The sequence below is a fragment of the Rhinolophus ferrumequinum genome, chromosome 12 (assembly GCF_004115265.2).
Source record: "Rhinolophus ferrumequinum isolate MPI-CBG mRhiFer1 chromosome 12, mRhiFer1_v1.p, whole genome shotgun sequence".
In the NCBI taxonomy this organism is placed as follows: domain Eukaryota; kingdom Metazoa; phylum Chordata; class Mammalia; order Chiroptera; family Rhinolophidae; genus Rhinolophus; species Rhinolophus ferrumequinum.
This window is the reverse complement of record NC_046295.1, coordinates 65396836-65420695: the sequence shown is the minus strand read 5'-3', so window position 1 is coordinate 65420695 and position 23860 is coordinate 65396836. Positions and strand designations below refer to the sequence as shown.

Here is a 23860-nt window from a genome sequence, read left to right as displayed (position 1 = left end):
CTTATAGAGAAAGCAGGGAGGAGAGGACTGCACAGCCCTGTGTCCTCAGTGGCGGACCTGTACCCAGGACCCCCAAGCAGGGACCAAGATCCAAGGAGATGGGGTCCAACCGCTCTGCACAAACTCAGCCCGGCTTTACCTAAGTCAGCCTATCGGGGCCAGTCCCCACCCCAGGCCCTGCCCTGGCCCCAGAGCCTGGTAGTTTTGGCATCAGCTTGGCCTGGGTTCCAGGCTTCCGCCCGTCCAGGACAGTGCTCCAGAGCCTCCCCTGAACAGCGGCTCTGTAGCAGACCTTCCCTAAATTTGCTTCTCCTATTAGACACAGAGGGAGAAAGCTTCCCCAGAGCACTGGCAGACTCTGTGAACCCTACCCCCGTCACTTCCCCAGCTCTTCCTTCTGTCCTAAAGGCCTCTGTGAGCCTGACCATCTGCAGCCACTGTCCTGCCAGAGGTTCTGGACCCATCCACCTCCACCATCCATTCCTGTGACACCTGAAAGTGCCACTAGAATCTCAAGGTGTGGCAGGGCAGAGAAGTAAAGGAACTAAAGGAAGTAAAGGTCACACAGCCAGTTGGTGGCCAAGTTAGGACTCCATCCTGTTGCTGGTAGAAATCAGAGATCCAGAGTTTTGCAGCCAGTCAGACTCAGGCTGAACCCTGCCTCTGCCACTTGCCGGCTGTGACCTCGGACAAGTCACCTTACCTGCCTGTGCTTCCTTCTCCTCATCTGTAAAATGGTGATAACCCCCACCTCCCAGGCTTGCCAAGAACATGAGGTGACAAATGGAACAAGCACGGCAGAGCGTCTGGCACAGAGGCAGCGGCTGTCAGGGAGCAGCTTTCGCCGGTATTATCATGTCTATGGCTCCAGGATGGGAGGCAGGTGATGGCTGGAGAGGAGAAGCTGGACTAACAGCCCAAATACCAACCCCTGGGAAGCCTCCAAACCAGGAACACACAGAAAGGGTCAAGAACAAGAAATAACACAGGCCTTTTATTTGCTCCAGAACTTGGCTGCTGTGTGGTCTGAGGGTCTCATGCTTTCCCGGAGCCCCTGAGGGACACCTCACTCAGGGGTGCTGGGTTTCTGTGGGAGGCCAGGCTGCAGCACCTACCCCTCTCGGCCTAATCAGTCCACAAGGCCCAGCTACCCATCACTGGTGCCTGGAACCAGCAAAACCCCTGAAACTGGAAAATGATGGCCACCTCCTCTGCAAGGTGGCTTTTCACAAGGCGTTGGTTAAAATATTGCACTTGTAAATTAGGAAAACTGATGAGGCAAAGGTTTCCTATTACAGGATGACGTGCCAAGCATCCTACTACTGTTTAAATAAATAAAACTCAAGGCAGGGATCTGAGCCCTGAGCCCCAGCGGCGCCCCTGGAGAGCCCTGGAGCCTGGGCCTTGCCCCTGCCCCATCAGCCAGTTCTTTAAGGAACTTGGTCAATGCACGGTCTCCACAGCAGGGAGCAGCAGCTCTGATCGGCTCAGCCAGGGCCCCTGACCTGCCGGAGCCCGTGGGCCCCCTCGTACCAGGGCAGTGGAGACCCAACGAGGCCAGTCCTTCTCTCCAGTGGCCTGGGCCTCTCTTGGTCCAGGCCTCTCATCCAAATGTCCATCTGTCTGCCCGGAGATACGGCCTCCGGGGGCTTGGTTGCCCACTCTGTCGCAGGGGAGAGGGAGACATGGGAGGGGGCCCAGCCCGCCTGGTGTGAATGCTGAGCTCTACCCTGAGGCCCCTAAAGTGGGGGACTCATTTTCTTCTGGTTAATGAGGTCTAGGTAGAGGTCAGAGCGGAGGAAGCGTGGGTACGAGTCCTTTTCCATGAGCCCAAAGATGCGCTTTTGTGCCAGATCAAAGCAGCCCCGCGTGACGCTCTGCAGGTTGTCCTTGGTGTGCTCCCGTGTGTATGAGTCCAGGTTTACCTGCAGAGGTAGAGGCGGCATGGTCAGGGCTGTCTGCAGGGGGCTGACCTGAGGGCCAGGGCCGGGGGTGGGACCTAGCCAGCGTTTCACCTCCAAGCCCTTCTGCTCCACATTTTAAGGTTCAGAGTGGAGGCCCTCAGGTCAGCAGATTCAAGTCCAGGCTCGGTCACTTACTCCAGGGCCCGAAAACACCACCTTTAGAGTCAAGCTGCCCAGGTTCAAATCCCAGCAGTGCCACACCTACGTGTGTGGCTTTAAGAAAGTCACTTAAGCGCCCTGAGCCTCAGTTGTCTTATAGATAGATCAGGAATAATAGTAGATTCTTCCAAGAGTTGTGCAAATGACGCAGAATCCTCCGTAATAAACAGATAGGGATTACAGCAATAGATCATCCTTGCTACTTTGCACATAGTGACAGCAAACAGTAAGCACTCAATAGATGTTAGGTACTATGATTAGGCTCTCCAAGGAGGTCCCTCATTTTTAAAATGAAGATAATACTAAAACCCATTTTACAGATGGTCGTGGGGGTTAAATACGAGAGCCCATTCATAAAAGGCTTAGCACCTCAACAGGCCATTTTTGTTATCAACGGAATTCAGTTCTTCCTGAGGCCCCAGCTTGCTTCCTTTCCACGCTGGGCACACAGTCCCTAAGACTCACTCTGGCATCCCCCCTTCCTGAGCTCCTCCCTGAGGCTGCCAGGCAACCCCAGTCATGGCGAGGCCACTGCGCACGAGGACGAGGGCCCGAGGGCCCGGCCTGAGGCCCTACCTCCTTGCACGCCTGGATGGCGATGTACTCGGCGAAGATCTTCTTGGCCTTGGCTGCCATCTTGGACTGGGACTTGACCTTCTTGAAGTCCTCGCATGCCAGCCAAAATTCCAGGTTCTCCTCACTAAATTCAGTGCGAAGGAAGGCCTGGAACACTGCTAACCCATCTGTAAGGAGAAGCCCAGACTCCAGGTGAGAGCAGAACCAGCCCCTCATGCCCTCAGGACCCTAGCTTACTCTGGGGCCTTTAGGGTACAGATGCCAGGAGCCCTGGGATGCGGTCGCACCCCTGCCATTGCCTCTTTGTGGGCCTTGGGCAGGTCTCTCCCCAATTGTGCCTCAGTCTCCTCATCCGTAAAATGGGGACCCTCCCCCTGTCTCCTGGAGCCCTGCGAAGATCAGAGGGGATCCTGCCCATGAGACGGTGGGCACATTCAGCGCAGTGTAAGCCCTCAGTACATGGAAATGTTTGTTAGTATTATTCTGGGAACGTGGGTATTAGCACACAGGTCCCAACGGCCTCTAGCAGGCAGTGCCAGCTCCCACGGACGGGGAGGGGCTGGCCGAAGCCGGCTCCAAGGCCAGACCAGGGCCTCAGCCCGGGCTCAGCCTCTCCCAACGGCAGGGACACTTAACTAAACCCAGCAAAGAGGGAAAGGCGACCTTTCCAGGACCAGTCGCACTCTGGTCTGGGAGAGGAAGACAGGACAGAGGGGAGAGAGAGAACACAGGGAGGGGGAGCAGGCCATTGGCCCCCACTTACATTTGTGAAGCAGCAGCTTCTCCAAGGACTCTCCCCACTTGAGGGCTTCCTCTGAGGTGGGCCTGAGGGCAGAGGGAAGGCGCCGTCAGGGCACAGCGAGGGCACCGTCAGGCCCTGGGGACGTGGGATGGCAGGTCTGGGGAGCCTCTGTTAGCTGCCCTTGGCCCAGGCAGTGGCTGAGCCCAAACAGGGAGCCCAGGGAGGGGTCCACCCCCTTTCTTGGGGCCGGCACCACTTCTAGTCCCTGCCTGGCAGTCCTTCCCAATGCAGCTGTTCCCCCGGAGGGCTGCTGCTGGCAGGTACCAGGCTCTGTCTTTATGAGAGCCTCCATCCAACCCAGAGCAGGATCAAGCCAGCAACACCCCTTCCCCCTGAGCCCCACCACCAGCCTTGCTACCCAGGGGACCAGTGAGTGCCTGAGGGGTCCCAGGGATGCCCAGGAGTACCTACTTGAATGACTTTGTCACTTTGTCTGCCTTGCTTGCTGGCTGAGCCCCGGGGGACTCGTTCCGCCGCCTGAAGATGCCCAGCTTGTTCTTCATGTCCTTGGCTCTGGGGGCAGAAGCAGAGAAGGGGGTCGGTCAGCCTGGCCCACTCGGCCCCTGCACATTCAGGGCGGGGAAGCCGTGGGCTGAGGCGAGGGCACCTACTCCTTCATCGTGTGCCGCCTTTGTAGATTCCCGTTGCGTGTGAGGTACATGCCTCGGAGCATCTCTGTAGAGCCCCCCAACCTTGGGGCCAAGGAAAGTCTGCAGGGAGCACCCCTAGGCTCCTGCCCCCCACCCCGGAGTTCCGGGCGGCAGGCAGGGAGGCGGCAACAGTGCAGGCTGCAGCCTAGTGCTCACTGGGATCCCAGCCGGACTACTGGACACCCAGGCATAGGCTGGGCTGGGACTCAGACAGGAGGAGCCAGGAAATGGGAGGGATCAGGACAGGGAGCAGAAAAAAAGTATCCCTTCTGGCCAACCCTGAGAGGGAGCCTGTGAGAGGGGCATGTGTCTGCAAGGGGCGGCCTCTGGGGCCGGCCCAGGCAGGAAGCCAGAGCCAGTTATTTGTGACTGGCCTCCCCTGTTGCCATGGCAGCATGGGGCGGAGGGGGTGGGGAGAAGGAGAAAACAAGTCAGCAATTTGCTGGGAGGGGAAGAAAGGAAGGAGGGAAGGCTCTGGGCACCAGGGTGGCAGGACTGGCTATTTTTAGCCAAGAACTATTTTTAGTGTTGCCACACACCCCCAAGGTGGCACATTTCAGCACTGGGCAAAGCTGCTGGCAGGAAAGGGGTTAAATGTCCCATGCTCCTGCTCACATCCTCTCTTGTGCCTAGACCCCCTACCCTGGGTACCTCAGAGAAGAACTCCTCAGCTGGCCCCTCAGCTTTAGGTACTTCCGTCCATGAACACGCAGCATGCCCCAAAAGTTTTAGTACAACTTTAAACTTGAATAAATTCAGAAGTACAAATCCTATCAACTTTCAAGAACACCTTTTGAAAGTTTAATTGTTTAAGGTTTAAGACATATTTAGTTTTATGATTTTTGAGTAATAAAAAATAATTTTGGTCTCATCCTTCTGATTAAAGATGAAAAATGCTGACTGAAACCAAAAGTTGAGAATGTATGATCAAAATCACACAGCTAAGTAAGTGTAAAAGAAATTTAAATAATTCAACTTTCAAATGTGTTTTGTAAGTTTGTAGCACTTATATTTCTGAAGTTATTCAAGCTTCAAATGGCACTATGACCTATGGGACACCCTTTGTGACTGAAGGAAGTGGTACCTCGTAAAGGTTAAGTGAGACTCTGGAGCCAGACTACCTCAGTTCAAATCCCAGCTCCAGCAGTTACCAACTGTGTGCCCTTTGTTAAGTTACTTAACCTCGCTGAACGTCAAGTTTTCTCTTCTGTTAAACAGGGATGATAAAATTACCTACCATCTGCTGGGTTGTTTCAAGGCAAGGAGAAAATGCACATAAAGCTTTAGTACAATGCCTGGGGCAAAAGTGCTCAAGCTTACACGCTCCCTGGGGTCTGGAGCAGCTGTCCAGCGATGGGGACCGGGCTCTGTCTAGCAGGTTCTAAGCCAGTGAGATAGGACCAAGGAGTCCAGGGACTGGCAGCCCTCTGGTGAGGCTCGGGGCCCTCAGAGAGCCCTGGGGGGCTGGGAGAGACTGGGCCCTCCCCTGTCCTCCACTGCTCCGTCCCTGAGAGCACCACCCACAGCAGCTCAGGCCTGGACCAGATGGCTGGTACAAAGGACTATTTTTGTTTGTGTGTTTCACCTTTCCTAGAAAGTATGATTGCTCCTGGCTGCAAAGAGAAGCTTGCAATTGCTGTGAGAAACTAGAGAGGGCCCGGGAGGCAGAGTTGCTAGGGCAGTGGACCCCAGATAAGGTCGAGGCCAGGGAAGAAGGACGCAGGAGGCATCTGAGAAGGCTCCCTGTTCTCCTCCCCCAGGCCCAGTTTGTGCAGATTGGTGGGCACGACAGGCCCTGCAGGGGAGAGGGTTCCATGTGCCCTGCTGCTTCCTCCTTGCCATCGCCAGGGCCTCTAGCCGAGGCGTACAAGGAGGCCCGAGGAGATTCCCCACACCTCCTGTTAACTGGCACCTCTAACAAACCTCCAAAACGAAAGCGTAAGGGCTCTGAATGTGGCCAGAAAGGCTTGGGGAGTATGAGATACATACTGTGGGCTAGCGGCGCCCTCTCCTGGCAATGCCCAAGACTGTTAGATTTACGAGCTCAAGAGGAGAAAAAGGAGCCCTATGAACTGTCTGTTGGGGGAGCAAAGAACTTGTTGAGGTCACTCAGCCACTATTTGGCTCAGAGGCTTGGCCCGGGCCAGGGCAACTTGGCTGGTTACTTCTGCTAGGATCCCTGTGGCTTCTAGGTACTGAATCAGCACCCAGCCTCATGCGTGGGTGCGGAGACAGTGGTGACCCGACCCTGAGGCCACTGCTGAGTCTCAAGATCCTGCTGTCCACTGGTGTCTGTCAGGGACAGGACTGCGTGTGGCCCCTTCTCCCCACCTGTACCCCTGGAAGAGAGACAAGCCCAAGGGCAGAGAAAGAAGAGGGGTGAAGGGAGCCTCGCTGATCGCAAGGGTGAGAGCCATGGATCTTTCCAACATACAGATTTTTGCTCTTTCTCTTCCGGGAGCCTTCATCATCATCCCCAACAGTGTCGACCCCGCTCATCTGCAGAGAAAACACAGACACGTTGCAGTCTGGGTATCAGGGGCTGCTGCCTTAGCAAAGAGGCTCAGGGACCCAATAGCTCCTGCCAACCAGCTTCCCGCCCCCAAAGCTCCCACTTCTCACAGAACAGGTGAAGGAAGGAGACCCCACTACTGGGAACAGCCTGTCTATGGAGTGCAGCCGGCTTGGCAGAGCCTCGAGCCCAAGGGGTCTCCTCCTAGTGCACCGAGGACCTGGCTTGCCAGAGACGCAGCACTAAAGGCAAGGCAGTAGGGCAGGCCAGAGAGCAAGGCTTCAGTTGGGGTTCTGCTGTGTGACTTGGCCAATTGCTGTCCCTCTCTGAACCTCTATTTCTTAATTTCAAAATCGGCATCATGACTAGCTAACTCAGGATTCTGAGGTTTGAAAGAACCCTGGGATTGGTCAGCACTGCGTAAAGTAAATTACTACACAGGCCTAAGAACACCTCTTCTGCCTTAAAGCTTTCCATGGCTCCCTAGTGCCCTCAGGGTAAGGTCTGAACTCCACAACATGATGTACAGGGTCTGCCATATTAGGTTCTGGGCAGAAAGTTCTACTTTAACATTAGTCACAACTCCTTCAGTTACCTCCCTAGCCCAACTCCTGCTCCAGTAACCTCCTCAACCCTGCCCTGCAACCAAAGAAAATGTCTTCACCTGCCCTGTCCCCTTACCTCAGGCCTTTGCATGTGCTACTCCTTCCATGGAGAGTGCCTTTGTGATTCTCCTACTTCCCTTTTCTCCTAAGACCCAGCCTCAGGAAAGAACCAGATCTCAGGAAAGCCACTTAAATGCCTCCTCACCTGGGAGGCCCTCCCTGACGCCCAGACCAAGGTTGTGTCCCCTTTACCCCTTTTGAAGTCCCCACTACACCTGAAATGGCTTCTTCCAAATCTGTCTCCTCCACTGTGAGTGCCCAAGAGCAAGACCTCTGTCTGGGTCACCCTCACTGGGCCTGGGACACGGGAGCTCAATATATGTGTCAAACGAATGAATGAATCAAGTGAGAAGGAAAGCAGACTGGGAAAGATGCATCTTGAGACCCTTCCTGCTTGATTCAAAGCCTGTAACTTTATCCGCCAGCACTGCATTGCAGCCCACAGATTCCCCCACCGCCACCCCCATCTCCTTGCCTTTGTGTCTGCTGTGCCCCCTTCCTGGAATGCCCTCTCCTCTCTAGTGTCCACCTCCCCCCAGTCCGCCTCTCCTCCGCTCCTGCAGACCACTCCAGACTCCCACCATCTCTACTGGGGTCACCCTGCCTACTTCGTCCTGCCTGTGCCTGTCTGTCCTCCTCCAGGGGAAACCCAGGGCCCCAACCTTGCCACCACAGAGTGGGAGCCCAGAAAACATCTGAGACAGCAGAGGAGCTAGAGCTCAGAGATGGATGAGCTTGGACACTATGTCCCAAGAGAAGACAGAAGGCCACCAGGTATGGATCTCAGCTCTGACTCCTCATGAGCCCCTGAGCCTCAGTTTCCTCATTTGTAACATAAAGAAGAAGGACTAAGCCTTAAACTACTGTTTTCTTAATTCTGGAAAGAAAAGTAATCCAGGTATAGCCAGAAGGGGGAGCCACTAGCCTCAGTGGAGCACCCACGGATGGATGGATGGATGGATGGATGGATGGATGGATGGACAGATGGATGGATGGACAGATGGACCAACGGATGGACGGATGAAGCATAGCATCATTTACAGAGCTTATGATGCTCCAGACCTCGGAATGGGCATTATCCAGATACTATCTCAGTATATGCAGAGTAAGTCCATAAAGTAAACAGACGCTCAGAGAAGTTAAGTCATTTGCCCAAGGATATCCAGCATTTGACAGCTAGGATGTAGGTCTGTGCGAATTCAAGCTGTGCGTTTCTCCGCCAGAGGATGCTGCTACTCAAATGCAAGGACAGGGCACATCTTGAATGTTTTCAGTGAAAGATTCAGGGGAAATGCCGCCTCCTTCCTGAGAATGCTGCCCCACCAAGGTTGTAAACACATGTGTGTACGTGCACACACAGGCACACGCCCATCTGTGGTGTGTGATTCCCGAGCTCGGTTTGCAGCCAGGCCTGGGCATAGATCCTGCTTCCACTGACTTTGGAGAAGTTTCCCGGCCTCTCAGCTTCAGCTTCTTCAGCTGTGTTAGCTAGAGGGATGTAGGAGAATCACAAACACATCCCCCATGGAAGGAGCAGCACCTGCAAAAGGTTCATGTGACGATAACCACACACCCAACTGTTGGAAGATTCACCAGGAAAGTGTCTGGGCCCCATGGCCCAAGCCTGGCACACAGGGCGCCCTCCGTAACCAGGGGACGCCAGTGTTCACTGCCCAGTGAGTGTCACTGCGGTCACCCCATTGCACATACAGGCTGCGGTCGCACTGGCCTGGCGAGGCAGTGCCCGCAGCCCCCACCCGTGGGAAAGGGCCCCGGTGCTGGGCTTCCTCCCATTCTAACCTCAGCTTCCGCACTTTATCGGACCCACACAATGGGCCTGCGGACCACTCCCACCTGCCATCCCCAGCCTCTGCACTGCTGGGAAATGGGCTCTTCCTTCCACTGCTGGGAGGGGGTCATCTTCGTAGGGACTAGCCCACGCCAATCAGCCTGATAGAGGGGCTGGACAGCTCTGGCTCAGGGAGGAAAACCCAGGCACCAAGGGGAGGTGGGGGTGGCCTGAGGGCCAGAAAGAAAAGAAACTGAGATGGAAAGTCGGGGTTCTGACTTCCAGCCCCCGAGTGGCTCCCAAGGCTCCTGTCTCCAGGAGCTGCAGCAAGACCTGCCCAGAGCCCAGCACACAGAGGAGCTCTCCTTCCCATCTGCTACCGCGTCTCTGCACTATGCGACCCTCCCTGCTGAAAAGCAAATGGAGGCAAGCCCAGACCAGGCAGCCCCCCCACCACGCCCCCACTCCAGGCAGGAATCCCTCGGGTCTGCCCAGCCCTACCCTGCCACCTCCAGGGACTGGGAGCTCACTGCCTCTTGGAATAATAATTATAATTGTAATTGTAATTAGAACTATCATCACAGTAGTGGTTACAAGCGCAGATTCTAAACTGCCTAGATTTGAATCCCAGCTCAGTCATTCATTAGTTAACAGACTTTAGCCAATCTACATTCCCTCTCTGTGCCTTGGTTTCTTTCTGTGTAAAATGAGGGTGATAATTAGACCCACTCACAGGGCTGTGATGAGGTTACTGAACACATGGGAAGTACTCAGCGTAAACCTAGTGCCCGTCCGAGGACCTGCTCAATAACTGTTAGGCTTCGTGCTTATTGCTGTTATTTCTTGAGCACTCACTATGTGCCAGGCCCTGAGCTCAAGTGTCATAACAACTGCCTAATTTAATCTTTGCAACAATTCTAAGAGCTATTTGCTGTTATTTCCCCCAGTTTACAGCTGAGGAGACTGAGGCCCAGAGCAGTTCAGTTACTTGCCTAGACTCTGCAAGCTGGCAAGTAGTAGAGTTTCCAGTTCGGTTCCAGAGCTCACCCATGACTGCGGGCTCTCCTTGAGCCTGGCCTCACCTGTTCCCCTGTTGGTCCTGACCCGACTTCTCTGACCATCCCAGCCTGGCAGGCCCCATGGAACCTTGTGGAAACACTGGCTCTAAACTCTACACTTATTTATTTAGACATAGAAAATAATTTTTCTTTAGGCTTTTCTTAAATAGGAGGCTGGAAGGTATTATCATGCCTTGGAGAGGGAAGGCAACTTAGGGGCCCTCTCGTCTGACCTCCGGCCTAGGTGCGAAGCTGAGTCTGGGAGGGTTGGCACCCTTGCTGATAGCCTGTGCCCAAGCCAGTCCCCTGCAGGAGGGGAGAAGGAAGCATGGCCGAGGGGCCCCAGCCTCTGTCTCCTCACTGGCAAAGAATGCCTGCTGACTCGGCTGAGCCAGGCCAGGCTGGAGTGGAATTCAATGGTAGCATCCTGGGCCCAAACACAGATACTCTGGGGTTTCCCTGGCTCCCAGGAAAAGGGCTGATGGAGGCCTCTGGATCTGCCCTGCATGACCTCCAGGGAGCAGCTGGCAAGGCAGGGGTCTGGCAGCAGAGGGCACTGTGAGACAACTCAACTTAGTACAGGGAGCCAGACCCAGGGCGTGATGCAAAGGTTAACTTTGGAGGGTCTTCTTTCTAGACCTCAAGCAGCCGCACTTGGCCCAGCAGACCATCTCTCAGGTCTGTCTGGTTCGGATACCTATGCTCATAGAAGAAATCGCTCAGTGCATAAGAGGGCAGGATGATAGCTACGGGGAGGGGCACCGTAGGGACTTTCACACTGTCACAGGCAACTTGCGTTCCAGGCAGCCTCAGCTTAGCCACACAGCAGGACAATGACCACCCCAAGGCTACACCAGCTCTGTCTGGCCCTCCTGGGTCTCATCACAGGACCAGTGCCATGTGCACAGAGCTTACTACGTACTACAACCTTCTTAAATCCCTGGAGAACTCCGTGCAGACTGAAGCCTTCCCGTTTTATAAGAGAAAACTGAAGCTCAGAGAAAGATTTAACTTGGCCAAAGTCTCAGGACCAGGAAGGAGGAGGCAGAGCTGAGACGGGGTCTGTCTGACTCCACAGCCTGAAGACTGCACCCCTCTCCTCTTCACCCCTTGCTTGGCACTGCCTGGCAGCATCAGCTGATCCTCCCGGCAAAGCCAGGCTGACGCCAGGAAGATGGAAGTCATGGGGGAACCACTGCCTCCCCAGCTGCCAGCCCCGAGCCCCTGCCCCTCACCAGCATGAGGTGCGCAGGGCCTGGGGGAGAGCCAGAGAGGACTGGACAAGGGTGAGGCCACTGTCCAACTGCACTCGCTGTGCGGCTTGGGACAGAACACTCCACCCTCAGCCGCAGGCTCCCCACTGTAAGACAAGCCCAGCGGGGCCCACCTTGCAGCAGTGTTGTGAAGGCTAGAAAAGGGAGCTGGAGGTGAATGTTGGGATCACTGTTACTCCGCTTGCTGCTGCTATCGTCCTCCTCCTCCCCACCCTTCTCCTTTTCGTCAACATGACTTCCATTTATGGAGCGCCCAGCAGGTGCTGAGTGCCAGGTACTGCCCTAAACACCTTACCCTAGTTGGGCTGTTTAATCTTCCCAGCACCCGTACACAGGGGTTGTTATTATCCTACCCATTTCACTAGTGGGGAAACTGAGGCTCAAAGAGGGGCAGGGACTTGCCCAGGGCCCACTGCTGGTGAGGGATGGGCCGAGACCAGGGTGCTTGTCCAGCCTGGACCTTACTTCCCCTTGACAAGGGTACTTCTTATTGCAGCCAGCTGCCTGGAAGGACTTGCCCAGCTGCCAGTTGCCTGGAGGGAGCAGGATATGAATGATGGTGAAGGACTCGAGGGCTGGTAGCCACCAGAGACCTGGGGGCAGCCTCTGAGGTCTTGCCAGCTTGGTCACTCAAGCCCAAGAAAGGAAGAGCCAGGCCAAAAGAGAGTGGGAACCCTGGGCACCCAAAAAAGGAAGCTGACGCTGGAGAGAGCTGGTCCATGCCTGCTAGACTCCCTGGTGGAAGTATCTGCCCCCAAATAGAAGCTGAGGTCAACTGATTTTGGGAATTAGAATGTGTGTGAATTTATCTACATAAAAATATTTAAATTGGAGCAAGGGGGTTGGGGAGAGAACTTGGAAAGGTCTGGTGGGGGATGAGGGTTGGGAGGCCTAAGGCAGGGGATGGGACCCTGGATCTCAGCCATCGTCCAGAGAAGAACAGTTAGCATGAGGCCTCACCTCGGTAGGACAGAGGTCTGGACTCTCTCCTGTAGCAGCTACATCAAGAAATGGTCTAAGATGGTGATACTCAAACTATGAGGAACTTCACAATCCCGGGGGCGGGGGGCACACCAGAAGTCTGGAGTTGGGGACATTCCAGAAGTCTGGGGTTGGGGACTTAGAAACCTCTATACTATTAACCTCCTGGTGATTTCAGAGCACATCAAAGTTTGAGAACCACACATTTCAGATGAAATCCAGTCCCATTTCCTTTGACATTTGGTTCCAATTCCTGGGCCAAAGTTTTCTCAGGGCCTCCGCCTGCCCTTCCAGCCCCACTACCTTTCCACAGGTGTTCAAGTGCCAAGGCGGCCTTATCGCTCGTGGCTGCAAAGCTAAGGTTTCTAAGGCCATGTGCCAACCAGCCGGGAAGTGTGCTGGAATCCGTTAGTCACGTCTGCCCTGGGTTTGACGGCGGCAGCAGGAGTGCCACGCGTCTGCCATCCCGGCACTTTAGGAATCCCCTGCTCTAGTCAAACTGGCTTCTACAGACAGTTTTGTCCAGGTCATGTCCTCTTTCACAGAATGCCTGTCGCATCCTCGCTGTTTATTCCAAACCTGCTCAAACTTTGAAGTCAAGCGGAGGCGCATCTTTCTCCAGAAGCCTTCCCTGATGGCTCTAGGCCCTGGGGTCTCTCCTCCCTGAACTCCCAGGGCTCTGAGGGTCAGCTGCCCTCCGTGGACACTGACCACCCCCCACCCGCCTAGCCTCACAACAGTTGTCGTAACAACACCTTGCACGGGCCTGGCGGTTAGCACCTCAACTCCACTTGCCATAGCGCCTGCACCAAGGACATGAGGCACCAGACTCTTCCAGTTCATCTTCAACCGCCTTGGGATACTAAGGCTCAGAGGAGCCGAGAGACTCACCCAAGGCCACACAGTAAGTAAAGGTCTGAACCCAGACTCGAGCTGGTTAGTGGGCTTCAAAGGGCATGGTGCAAGCCCTTCCCTGTTAGGCCACCTTCCTGGCCCACACAGATAACTCATTCCTCCCAGGCTGAGATCAGCCTCACACATTTCTGGGGCCCCTGCTGGGGCACACAGCACAGAGCCGAGCACACAGCAAGAAGTCAATAAACACTTTTTCCCTCTATTTATAAATATTTGCAGGAGGCAAATAGCATGATGGTTAAGAGCTCAGCCCTGGAGCCATAGTCTAATTCTGATTCCGACATTTATAAACCATGCAACCTGGGTGCAAGTGAGATAACCTCTCAGTACTTCAGTTTCCTCATCTGTAGGGAACAACAATGCTATCTACTTCATAGAGCTGTTGTGACTTAATGTAAATTGCTTCGAATAATGCCAGCACAAAGTAAATACGTGTTGTCACTGCTGCTGGCTGACGGATTTCTAGTCTAGCTAGGCCTGGACCAAGTCTAAATTGTGACTATTTCTCTAGCTACTATCAGATCTTTTAGATCCAAATACACAATGTCCTGGATTGGCCACACATACTCTAATTCCTGTGGGGAACCCCAGTACAACTTAGCTATTAAGCTATAAGAACACAGCATCTGGAGTCATAAAATCAGGTGTTTAAATCCAGGTTCTGTCTTCTTGGTCCCTCCGGGCCTCAATTTTGTCCTCTGTTAAATGGGTAGAAGGCTCATTGGAAGAGCTCATTAGAAGGCTTAGAAAAGAGCAGGGATGGGACAAAATGACTGCTCCTTCCCTACAGCTCCGGGACCCACTCCCATCCCACTGTCTCATGTAGCCACTCCCCCTCCACCCCTGGCCTTCTTACCTTCCTGTGTCCTGTGAAAAAGAGGGAAAGGTGGTGCATGGAGCCGCCATTGCGGCCCAGTTCCTTCTTGAGGGTGCGGGGCGAAGGCATGGCCCAGGAGGACGCAGTGCCCTCTCCGTCGGAGCAGTGCAAGGTGGTGTCGGAGGCGAAGCAGGGCCCGCGGACCTCCTGCAGCAGGCTGCCCTCGCTGTGCGTCCGGCGCCGCAGCGAGTTCTGTACACGCAGCGAGAGGCCGCCCTCAGCCCCCTGGCCTGTCTCAATCATGCTGCTGCGCTTGACCTCGCTGCGCTCGCCGTAGTTGTCATCACTCGTGTCCTCGTCCTCGTCTTCCTCCCCTGCATCGCCCTCGTCCCTGTCCTCGGCCTCTTCCGTGTCCTCCTCATCGCAGGAACTGCCCCCCTCCGCCCCTGCCTTCTGGCTGAAGGTCCGATCTAGCCGGACCTCAGGGATCACAAAGGCCGGCCTGGAGGCCACGGGCGCGGCCCCAGGGGGTACTGGTGTGTCCCCAGAGATTGTGGTCTCCTCAGAAAGGGCCTCGGCTGGCAGGGGGGCCTCGTTGGGAGGCAGGTCTTGGCATGGTGGAAGGTCCTGGGCAGGGGGTTCCTGGATGGCAGGGAGGTCTTGGCTGGGAGGGGCTTCTTGCCTGGCAGGAAGGTCCTGGCAGGGAGGGAGAGCTGAGGGTACAGAGAGCTCCAGGCATGGTGGGGAATCCTTGCTTGGGGAGGGTTCCTGGTCTGGAAGGGTTTCCTTGCAGGAAGGTGAGTCTTTGCTGGACAGGGATTCTTGACCAGGAGAAGGCTCCTGGGCAGAAAAGGAGTCCTTGTTGGGTGAAAGGTCTTGTCCTGGAGGGGGCTCCTGGCCAGGAGAGGGGTCCTTGCTGTGTGGGGGGTCCTCGGCGCCTGGCCCCTTCCCTTCCTCCAAGGGCATCTCCTTCTTCTCATCCGCCTCTGACTCAAACATCTGGAAAACAAAGAGAAAACAAAAAAGTTTCAGAAGAGGAGGCTATGAGATGCTAGGTACTGTGTACCAGCCAACATCCCAGAGGCTGAAACAAAATCAGGCAGTGGCCAGAACCCCACATCCTGCACCCTGCACCCCACAGTCTGAAAACCGAAGCACCACAGGGAAACCTGAAAGCCCCTTTGGCTTTGCTGTATAAGAGGTCCCAGCCTTATCTCCTTGCTTGAAACTTCTGTCCCATCAAAAACATGGTTGGTCATTTAGGGGAGAAGGAGAGATAACATCATTATGTGGCTTCTATTATGCGCCAGCGCCATGCCAGACGAAACTCCGCTTATATAATCTTCCTAGTGGCCCTCCAAGGCAAGTGTCATTGTCCCTCTGTAGGTCACCCTGTGAGTCAAGGAGAAACCAGGCACTCTGTCCTCATAGACCAGAACCAACCAAAACCCCGAGCGAGAGCAATCACTAAGCAGGAGAATCGTGCACCCAGCAAAAGGACATCTTCTACCTGCAACAAAGTTGTTTTTGTTTGTTTGTTTGTTTGTTTTCAATTCTAATGAGTCATTCAAATAAGAACTTGCTCTGGATGTTTAAATATCTTTCTGAAACTAGTAAACTGGAATGAAATCAGAACTTCAATATTGCCCACCCCTGGACTAAATAGATATCACAGACACATGCAACCTACCTGAGGGATCACCCACCCAGTGACTGCAGTGGGAGGAATCTCAGGAGTTCCACGCATGAAAAAGAAAGCATTTTTCTGCCTTGCACACAACTCTCAGAACCTGAGTTTTTGCTGGGTCTCTACATGTTTCATTTGCAAGAGGAAAAAGAGTGTCTTTGATAAAGTTTGAAAAGCAGCTCTCTCACATGAAGACTGGGGCTCAGAGAAGGTTCAGAATGACCACAGTGCCACAGCCACATGGGGGAAGCAAGTCTCAGGCCTGGGCTGAGCCCCTCATTAGAGTCAAGGACTTAGAATGCTGTTGCGAGAACTGTTTAGAGCCCTGGTTTCATCCATGAAGAGGCCATAACCAACCAGAACTAATGAGAAAAAAAGATGCCACACATAAAGATGCCAGAAACTTACAGATCCTTGAGAATACACACACACACGCCAAGAATTTCAGAGGTACATACCCCCAGAACACAGGGTAAGAGCGCTTGCTGTAGAGACCCTTAACACCCATTTGACAGATGAGAAAACTGAGCCAAAGAGCAGTGACTTATCCACTACTGCACAGCCACCCAGAGACTGAAAGCATCTGCTGGAACCTGAGAAATCCTTTTAGCCCTCGAGAGTCTGTGATGGTGAAGCCCCAGCCAGACCTCCCATCTGGGAGGAAGTGGCCAGCTACCGCTTGGGGCAGCTGCAGGGTGCTGCACACACGTGTCAGGGGTCACGCTGGCATCTGGGAGCACCAGAGTGGATGTGAAAGCACAGTGTGGGTAAAAGCCACCGCCTGGGAGCACGAAAGTGAAAGCCTTCCCCCACCCCAGCGGAGGAGGTGGCTAAACAAAGGAGGGACGCCTCAGAGGACTCTAGGATGATGCCAGGGTCTCGTTCCAGGCACCGCCAAACACAGGTGCCCACTCACCCCATGGACTCCCTGCCCTGGAATTCCTGTCTGCAGCTGGGAGATGATACTACCCGAGGACCCCAGGACCTCACAGTCTCACACCCTGAAACATCAGTGATCCCAAATCCCAGCGCACAGAGGGGGAGAAAGGGGCAGGGGCCAACCTAGAATCACACAGTGGGGCCAGGTAGTCAGTCACTAAACTCTCTGGGCTGCAGCATCCCCACCTAGTCAATGGGACAACCAATATGCGCAAGTGACAAGCAGGAGAACATATCATAAAGTGTAAAGCTCTCAACAGGATCTGGTGGCGGTAGTCATGGTGATTTAAAGAATGGCATTAAAGGGAAATACTGAGATCACAGACCTCAAACAGCAGCACCTCTATCCCATGGACTCCTAGAAGCAAACCCAGTCAGACACCCAGAATCAGAGTTGGTGACTGCGACGCCAGGCTCCCCAGTCCGGAAATCTCATCTGGAAACTAAGGGCTGTATGTCACCCCATGGGGCTGCTCTCAGGTGGCCAGAGAGACCCTGCACTGACCTAACAGGAAGACTGAGAGCCCAGACTGGACAGTAACTAGGGACCTGCCCAAAGGCCCTGATCAGGGCCAGACTAGGGTTAGAGCCCCGGCCTCTCACTCCTTCTTCCCCAGCTGACTTCTAATCTCAGTCCCCAGAGCAGCCCGGCTCTCCTCCCACTGCCCCTCCCACCAAGGAGCATTCTCCTTCAGGAAAAACAAACTGCCCCGAGCCAGCTCCCTGGCGCCCACCTTCTCTCAGCCCCACCTGGAAGGACCATGGAAGGAAGCAGCAACTGGTGCCCTCGGGGCCTGGCACAGAGTGGCCCTGAAAGGAAAGCAGGCCTCATTTCCCCTTTCTTGGGGGGTAGGGGTGGGGCCCAGGCCTGTCCAGGCGGTGACTGCCACCCGTCTGAGCCCGCCCACCCCTCGGGAAAGTGCAGCAACAGACCCAAAACCAGAAATGCAAGTCAGCCTGCCTCTGCCAATCTTGCCCTCAACGGAGGCCAAACCAAACAAAGCCAGGAGGAGAAGTGCCGCTGTCCCCAGAGGGCCCCTGCCGAGGGCAGCTGAGAAACTACCAAGGACTGAAGGGCCCAGCAGTTTGGTGCTCAGATGCCTGAGTCAGACTTGGGTTTTGATCCCTGCCATGTCACTTTCCAGCTGTGCAACTCTGGCCAAGACTCCCAGCTTCTTGGAGACCCAGAGCCATGATATCACACTGGACTCACAGGACTGAGTCTCCACAGGGCCTGACCCAGAAGAAGCATTTGATGAAATGGTGGCTATTATCCGTCTAGTCTTATTTTAAAGATGGGGAAACTGAGGTCCCAGAGGCTAAGGGAATTGCCTAAGAAATTGGAGGGTGATTCAGTATTAGAAGTCATGTCTCCTGGCTGAGGCTCTCTCCCTGCTTCCTTGGACCCTTATACACAAGTGTTTGGGGCCCCCAAGGGTCTAGAGGGAAGGGGAGCAGGCTGAGCACTGCCAACCCTGGGCCCATCACACACAAGCAGATACCAGCAAACAAGGACCAGGACTCGGTTCTGTCCTGTGCTCCTGGGCGGGCTGCTCAGGCAGGTTTGGTCAGGCTCGTGTTCCTGGGAAAGCTGGGGTGCGCTGCTTAGGGGGAGGGGGCCTCTGAAGCAAATACAGGGAAACCTCAGAAATCTGGTCAGAGGGGTGGCAACAGAGAATCAGAACAGGGGAAAAGATAAAGATGAGAGCATGTCACAGAATACATGCCAGGCGTGGGATTGTCCTGTGAGCAAGGGACTGACACTTGCAGAGTGGTGCTACATGAAACGCTCTGGGCAGTGTGAGCAGGGGGTTGGGGGTGGGGACTGGGACACACATGCATTCATACATGCATGCATACACGCTCGTGTTCATTCATTCTCCAGGCAGAGTGAGGCCCTGGGGGGAGGGGAGGTAGCAGAGGGCAAGTCAGACACAATCCTTGCCCTCCATTAAGCAGAAAAAAATTGAGGTTAGACAACTGGTCTTAACAAGTGTGATGAGTGTTCGGATGGAGGAAGTCCAGGTAGCTGGGGACAGGCAGCTGATTGGGGTGACAAGAATCCAGCCAAGGCACCCCAGAGAGACCAGCCAGTTTGCCCAGGGCCTTGGGTCCAGAATCATGTGTGTGGCTGCCTCCTTCCTATGGGAAGTCTCTCTCTTGCATCCATCACTTCTTTGGCTTGGCTGGACCAGGGTTAATTCTGTCCATGCCTCGCCTGCTAGAAGCACACAGGAAATGAACCGGCCATCTAAATGGAGCTGCTGTTTAGGAACTAATCAAATCCTCTCCCCAGTCCAATCCAGGGCTCAGAACAAGCTGGGGAAGGGTGGCAGGTGTGACATCAGAGCGCCTCCTCACACCAGCTCTGTCTCCTCGGCTCCAAACCCCCACCTGCTATTGGGGTTGGGGAGGGCAGTGGGGGTGGAAGTGACTTGCCCAATGTCACACAGCTACTAAATGTGGAGCCAGGTCTGCTGACCCCAGAGTCAACCTGCAGCTGTCACTCTGAGATGACTCACGACATCCGCCACACATGCTGGATTCCGCGTGTGCCCTCAAAAACCACTTCCTGCGTTTGGTGCAGGGGACGGCCAGAGAGGTGAGGGGAGTGTGCACCGGGGTTCGCCTCCATTTCAGGGTGGCCCCTACACAGTTAGGATTTTACAGAAAGAGCGTGGACATACAGCCGGAAGCCCTGGGCTATAATCCTCGCCCCATCATTTGCTTCTGGTTTTCTCTGCCATAAAATGGGGTGAGGAGGCCTCCTGACCCCTGTCCCAGAAAGAAAGTGTTCTGTGAACTGGCAAGTCCTTGGAGAAAGGAAGAGGCTGTTAGATTCCAGCCCAGCATCTGACCTCCAGGCGTGACTTTTGAGATGGGTTGCTGCTTCAAGTCTGGCATGCTCTGAGTCTGGCTTCTCGGTCCCTGGCTCGATGCTGGCTTCCAGGAATCCAGCTGCTCTGCTAATACTCAACTCGCCATCCTAGGCCCGGTCCAGCGGCTCTGGCCTGGGTTCCTGACACCCAGAGACTGGAGCCACCACCCTGCTCCAGGCTGCCGGCTCTGGATACTGACCCTGACTTCACACCTACTGGCTGGGTGCCCCGGGTGTAATCTCTCTGGGCCTCAGTTTCCTTAGCCACATCGGGGGAGTAATATAGCTCCTCACAGTGCTGTGGGAGGAGTGGCCGGGCTGATGGACACCATACTGTCACACGAGGCACTCAGAAGTGGCAGCCAAACCATCGCAGTACAGCTCAGCTTTCTATTGCCCTCCCGGGGTTTCTTCCGCCAGATCCGATGACCCCTTCTCCACGCCGTCACAGCCTTTTTATTGGAACCCGTCCCTGGCCCCTTCTCATGTCCGTCCTACGCTCTCTCAGTCACCCATCCTTTCCCCAGGCTATAATCACCGGCTGCACCACCTGGCCGCTGCCGAAGCTCAGGCCTCACTGCCGGCCCAGACCTGCCTCCTGAGTCCAGTCCCATCGACAAGTGTTTGCCCAGCACCCGTGGGACAGTGCTGCTCCCAAACACTGTTCCAGGCTCTGTGCACACACAGGGGAAGGAGAAAGGCACAATCCCTGTCCTGGAGGTGCTCACAGGCTGGGGAGGAAGGGCTGACATGAACCAAGTCATTGCCCACAGAAGCAGGTAATGAATACAAACTGTGGGCATCACATGAGGGGAACCTATGAGGTGCTGTGAGGGAGAAGAAAGGGGCCCGTGCGAAAGGCCACCCTGAGGAATGACACAGCACAGGTCTGCTCACTGGGCCGGGAGGGGCGCACTAGGGAGGGAAAGACGAATGCCAAGGCCCCGAGCCAGGAAGTCCAGCACCTGGTAGAACAGAGAGGACACCTGTGTAACTGGAGCCCAGGCATAGAGACTGAGACCTCCCCTTGGATGTCCCTTCGGTGCCCCCAACTCAATGTGCCCCACACTCAATGAATGCATGGTCTTCCCCAGAGTCCCTTTCTCCTCTCGGAGTCTCTGTATCAGTGATGCCACCACTAAATGCCCAAACCAGGCATCTGAGTATTCTCGTCCCTTCCTTTTCCTTCACTATCACCGCCCTGGCCAATCATCAAATTCTCCCAACTGTCCCTTGTAAAATCTTAAGAATTATTCCACTGGGGCTGGGGGGTGGTCATGCATGTGTGGGGATAGGGAGTTTACAGGAACTCTGTACTTTTCTCTCAATTCCTAAAACTGCTCTAAAAAGATAAAGATTAGTAATTATAAACAATAATAATAATCGTTCCACCTTCTCCGTCTCCACGACCGCCACCTCCCTCCAGACCACCATCATCTCCCACCAGGATTGATGCCAACCTCCCAGCAGCGATCCAGACCCCTCTGGTCATTCTCTGCACCAGGCCAGGGGAGACTTCTAAGGGCAGATCTGACCCTGTCACTCCTCTGCTTAAAACTTGACGTGAGTCCCCAGTGCCCGCCAGATAAAGTCCGAGTTCTGTAGCTCTGGGAGAGTCTGGGCTCTCTTCTCCCTCTAGCCTCACCTCTCACCACTCCCCATCTTAAGTGTTTGATGATAAATGAATAGGTGGGTGGATGGATGGATGGATGGATGGATGGGAATCCAATGAACTTCACAGGACCGTCTAGACTCCTCCTTCTCTAAGTGTGGCCGGTGACCCAGGAGCAGTTGTACCAGGAGCTCACATGAAATAGAGAATGTTAGGCCTCAGTCCACACCTCCTGGATCAGAATCTGCACCTCACCAAGGTACCAGGTGATTAATTTTCGCATTTAAGTTTGAAAAGCACCGATACAGACTACTGGTTCTCAACAGAGAGAAACATTGTAGAAACACCTGTGGAGCATTTAAAAAATACTTCTATCTGGGCTCCATTCCAGACCCACTAGGTAAGATTCCCTAAAAGCAGGGCCCAGGCATCTTGACTTTTTTCTGACAATTCTGGGGAGCAGCCCCAGTTAACAGATGAGGTAAGGCCCAGAGAAGGGAGGTGACATGCCCAACGTCACACCACAGAATTGGGACAGAATCCAGAACAGAACCTAGTGCGGGACCAGTTCCAACACACACTGCTCCCTCTGTAACGGGAAGCCCATGAGAAGAGACATGACCTCAGCAGCGCTTGTCCCAGGATGGGGAGCTGGCAAGCCCGCCGGAGCCAGCTACCCATTCATGTTCCCTAGAAACAGAGGCCCAACTGCAGTAGGAAGGAGAGGAAGGAGGGATTGGACTGCAGACTGAAAATTCTCTGTCTCTAAAGGATCTCATGACAACTCACGGGTCCCACAGGGGCTCAGGAGAGAGCACAACCATTCTATGGGAAGCAATACTGAGGCTCAGAGGAGAAGTAGCTCATGCAGTTCAGAAACTCTCAGGACAAAGCCGATACGCAGGGAAGAGGAACCCCTGAGGTGTGAGAAGAGAAGAAACTCCTCTTAGAAGCCTGCCATACTCTTGGCACTGCCACCTGGCTAAACCAGAAGGACAGACTCCCGGGCCTGGCCTTTGGAGCTGCTGGGATGCCCCACCAACCCCCTGGATGCCCAGCCTCTCACTAGGCAGGAGGAGGCAGCTCCCAGTGTCTGGGTTTCCAGTCCTGTGCTCTGTCACCACCTTGCCAAGCCGCTCCTCCTCTGGAGACTCAGACACCATTGCTTCAGTCTTACCCCACAGCCCTGGCTCTCTTCTCATCCAAAAGGCATGAGAGGTGAAAGCAGGGGCTTCCCCGCCTCTTCCTGTCCCTGTGGTGACTGATGCTTCCGTCAGGGGAGCACCTGGCCCTTTGGGCCTCTCCTGCCCCACCCCTGAGCTCTCTGCTCGGGAACCAGTCCACCTGTGGGCTCCACCACTCCCCTCCTCACCTGGCACCCTCTTTCTCTGCCCGAGAAAACATTTCCCTATTACCTCTATCTCCTCAAGCCAATTTCCTGCCCACCCCTTGGAGCCCAGCTAAATGCTCCCTGGCATGGCCTGGCTAGAGGGCTCTCTGCCCTCCTGCCAAAGCTTGGCCTGCCCTTCTCTCGTGGCCCTGGGCAGGCCCTGCTGCAGCTCCTCAGGACTGAGTCTCTGGCTTCCTCACCCCCACCCCCAGAGTTACTCAGCAAATACCTACCGAGCTCCAGCCATGAGCCAGAGCCTGTGCAGGGAGCCAAACAGTAGCGAGACACATTCCCTTCCCTGAAAGCACTAGGCCTGTGGGAGAGGACCAGGTCAGGGGTCAAGGCAATATCCACCCACCCACTACCACCCCGGGAAGACATGGAAGCACAAAGGCAGCAGGAAAGACTGGGATGGCTCTTGGAGGAGGTAATTGGAGGGGAAAGGGATGGGAGAGGCTATCCAGGCCGAAGCCAGAGACAGCATAGAACATTCAAGGAAGTACAGGTGGCTCCATGGAGCAGAAACATGGATGTGCGAAGGGATTCGGACTTTGCCCCTCCCCCTTGCCCCCCCTCCGTGCAAGATCAAAAGCATGGAAGTAGAGAAATCAGAATTGAAACCATGATCTGCCCGGCTCCAAAACCCTGCTCTTTCTACCGTGATCTCCTTTCCTGTCCCCTTCCCTACCTTTCCTCACTCCCTCCCTCCCTCCCTTCCATCAAAAGACTTTACCAAGCGCCTAACTGGGCCGCACACTGCGCTAGGCATGGTGAACAGTTCCAGATGCAGGCTCCCTACTCTTACCCCAAATCAGTGGGGAACAAGGGGCGGATGCCCGACTCACCTGGCACGGGGAGGGTCACCATACACCTTGTGACCCTCCCAACCTGTTTCCCTCCCGGGGACCACTTCATGGGCAGAGCCGGAAGTGTGTGGTTTTTCTGTGATGTCTACACTAGGTTGGTCAAACAAAAAAGCTCTGCCCAGCTTGGAGGACCCCAGGTAAAGGCACAAATAGCTCTGTGATCATGAGCCCAGGATTTGGAGTCAGGCAGGCCTGGGGCTGAATCCTAATGTGTGGCCGAGTCACTGATGCCTCCTTCTTAGGGCTGCCAGGGGCGGGAGGCAGGGCCTGGTACACACTGAGCTCAGCTCACTGTGCCCTTCTTCTCCACTGCCTGGCTCTCCGTC

At 54.8% G+C, this 23860-nt stretch overlaps 1 protein-coding gene across 10 annotated transcripts in view; it reads right to left on the bottom strand.

Moving 5' to 3' along the window:
* Nucleotides 1-967: 967 nt before the first annotated feature.
* Nucleotides 968-23860, bottom strand: part of RGS3 (regulator of G protein signaling 3) — a 110827-nt gene continuing 87934 nt past the window's right edge. For 8 of the 10 annotated variants that reach the window (XM_033124068.1, XM_033124070.1, XM_033124071.1 and 5 more), the window contains 6 exons: nt 14202-15161; nt 6586-6650; nt 3913-4014; nt 3463-3524; nt 2700-2866; nt 968-1925 (listed from right to left, as the gene is read on the bottom strand). In XM_033124068.1, coding sequence (XP_032979959.1) covers nt 1740-1925; nt 2700-2866; nt 3463-3524; nt 3913-4014; nt 6586-6650; nt 14202-15161 — 1542 coding nt within the window. In that variant the 3' untranslated portion in view covers nt 968-1739. Of the gene's footprint in view, nt 1926-2699; nt 2867-3462; nt 3525-3912; nt 4015-4112; nt 4447-6585; nt 6651-14201; nt 15162-17538; nt 17555-23860 lie in introns of those variants that run through there. The other 2 variants (XM_033124078.1, XM_033124080.1) reach the window with 2 other exon arrangements.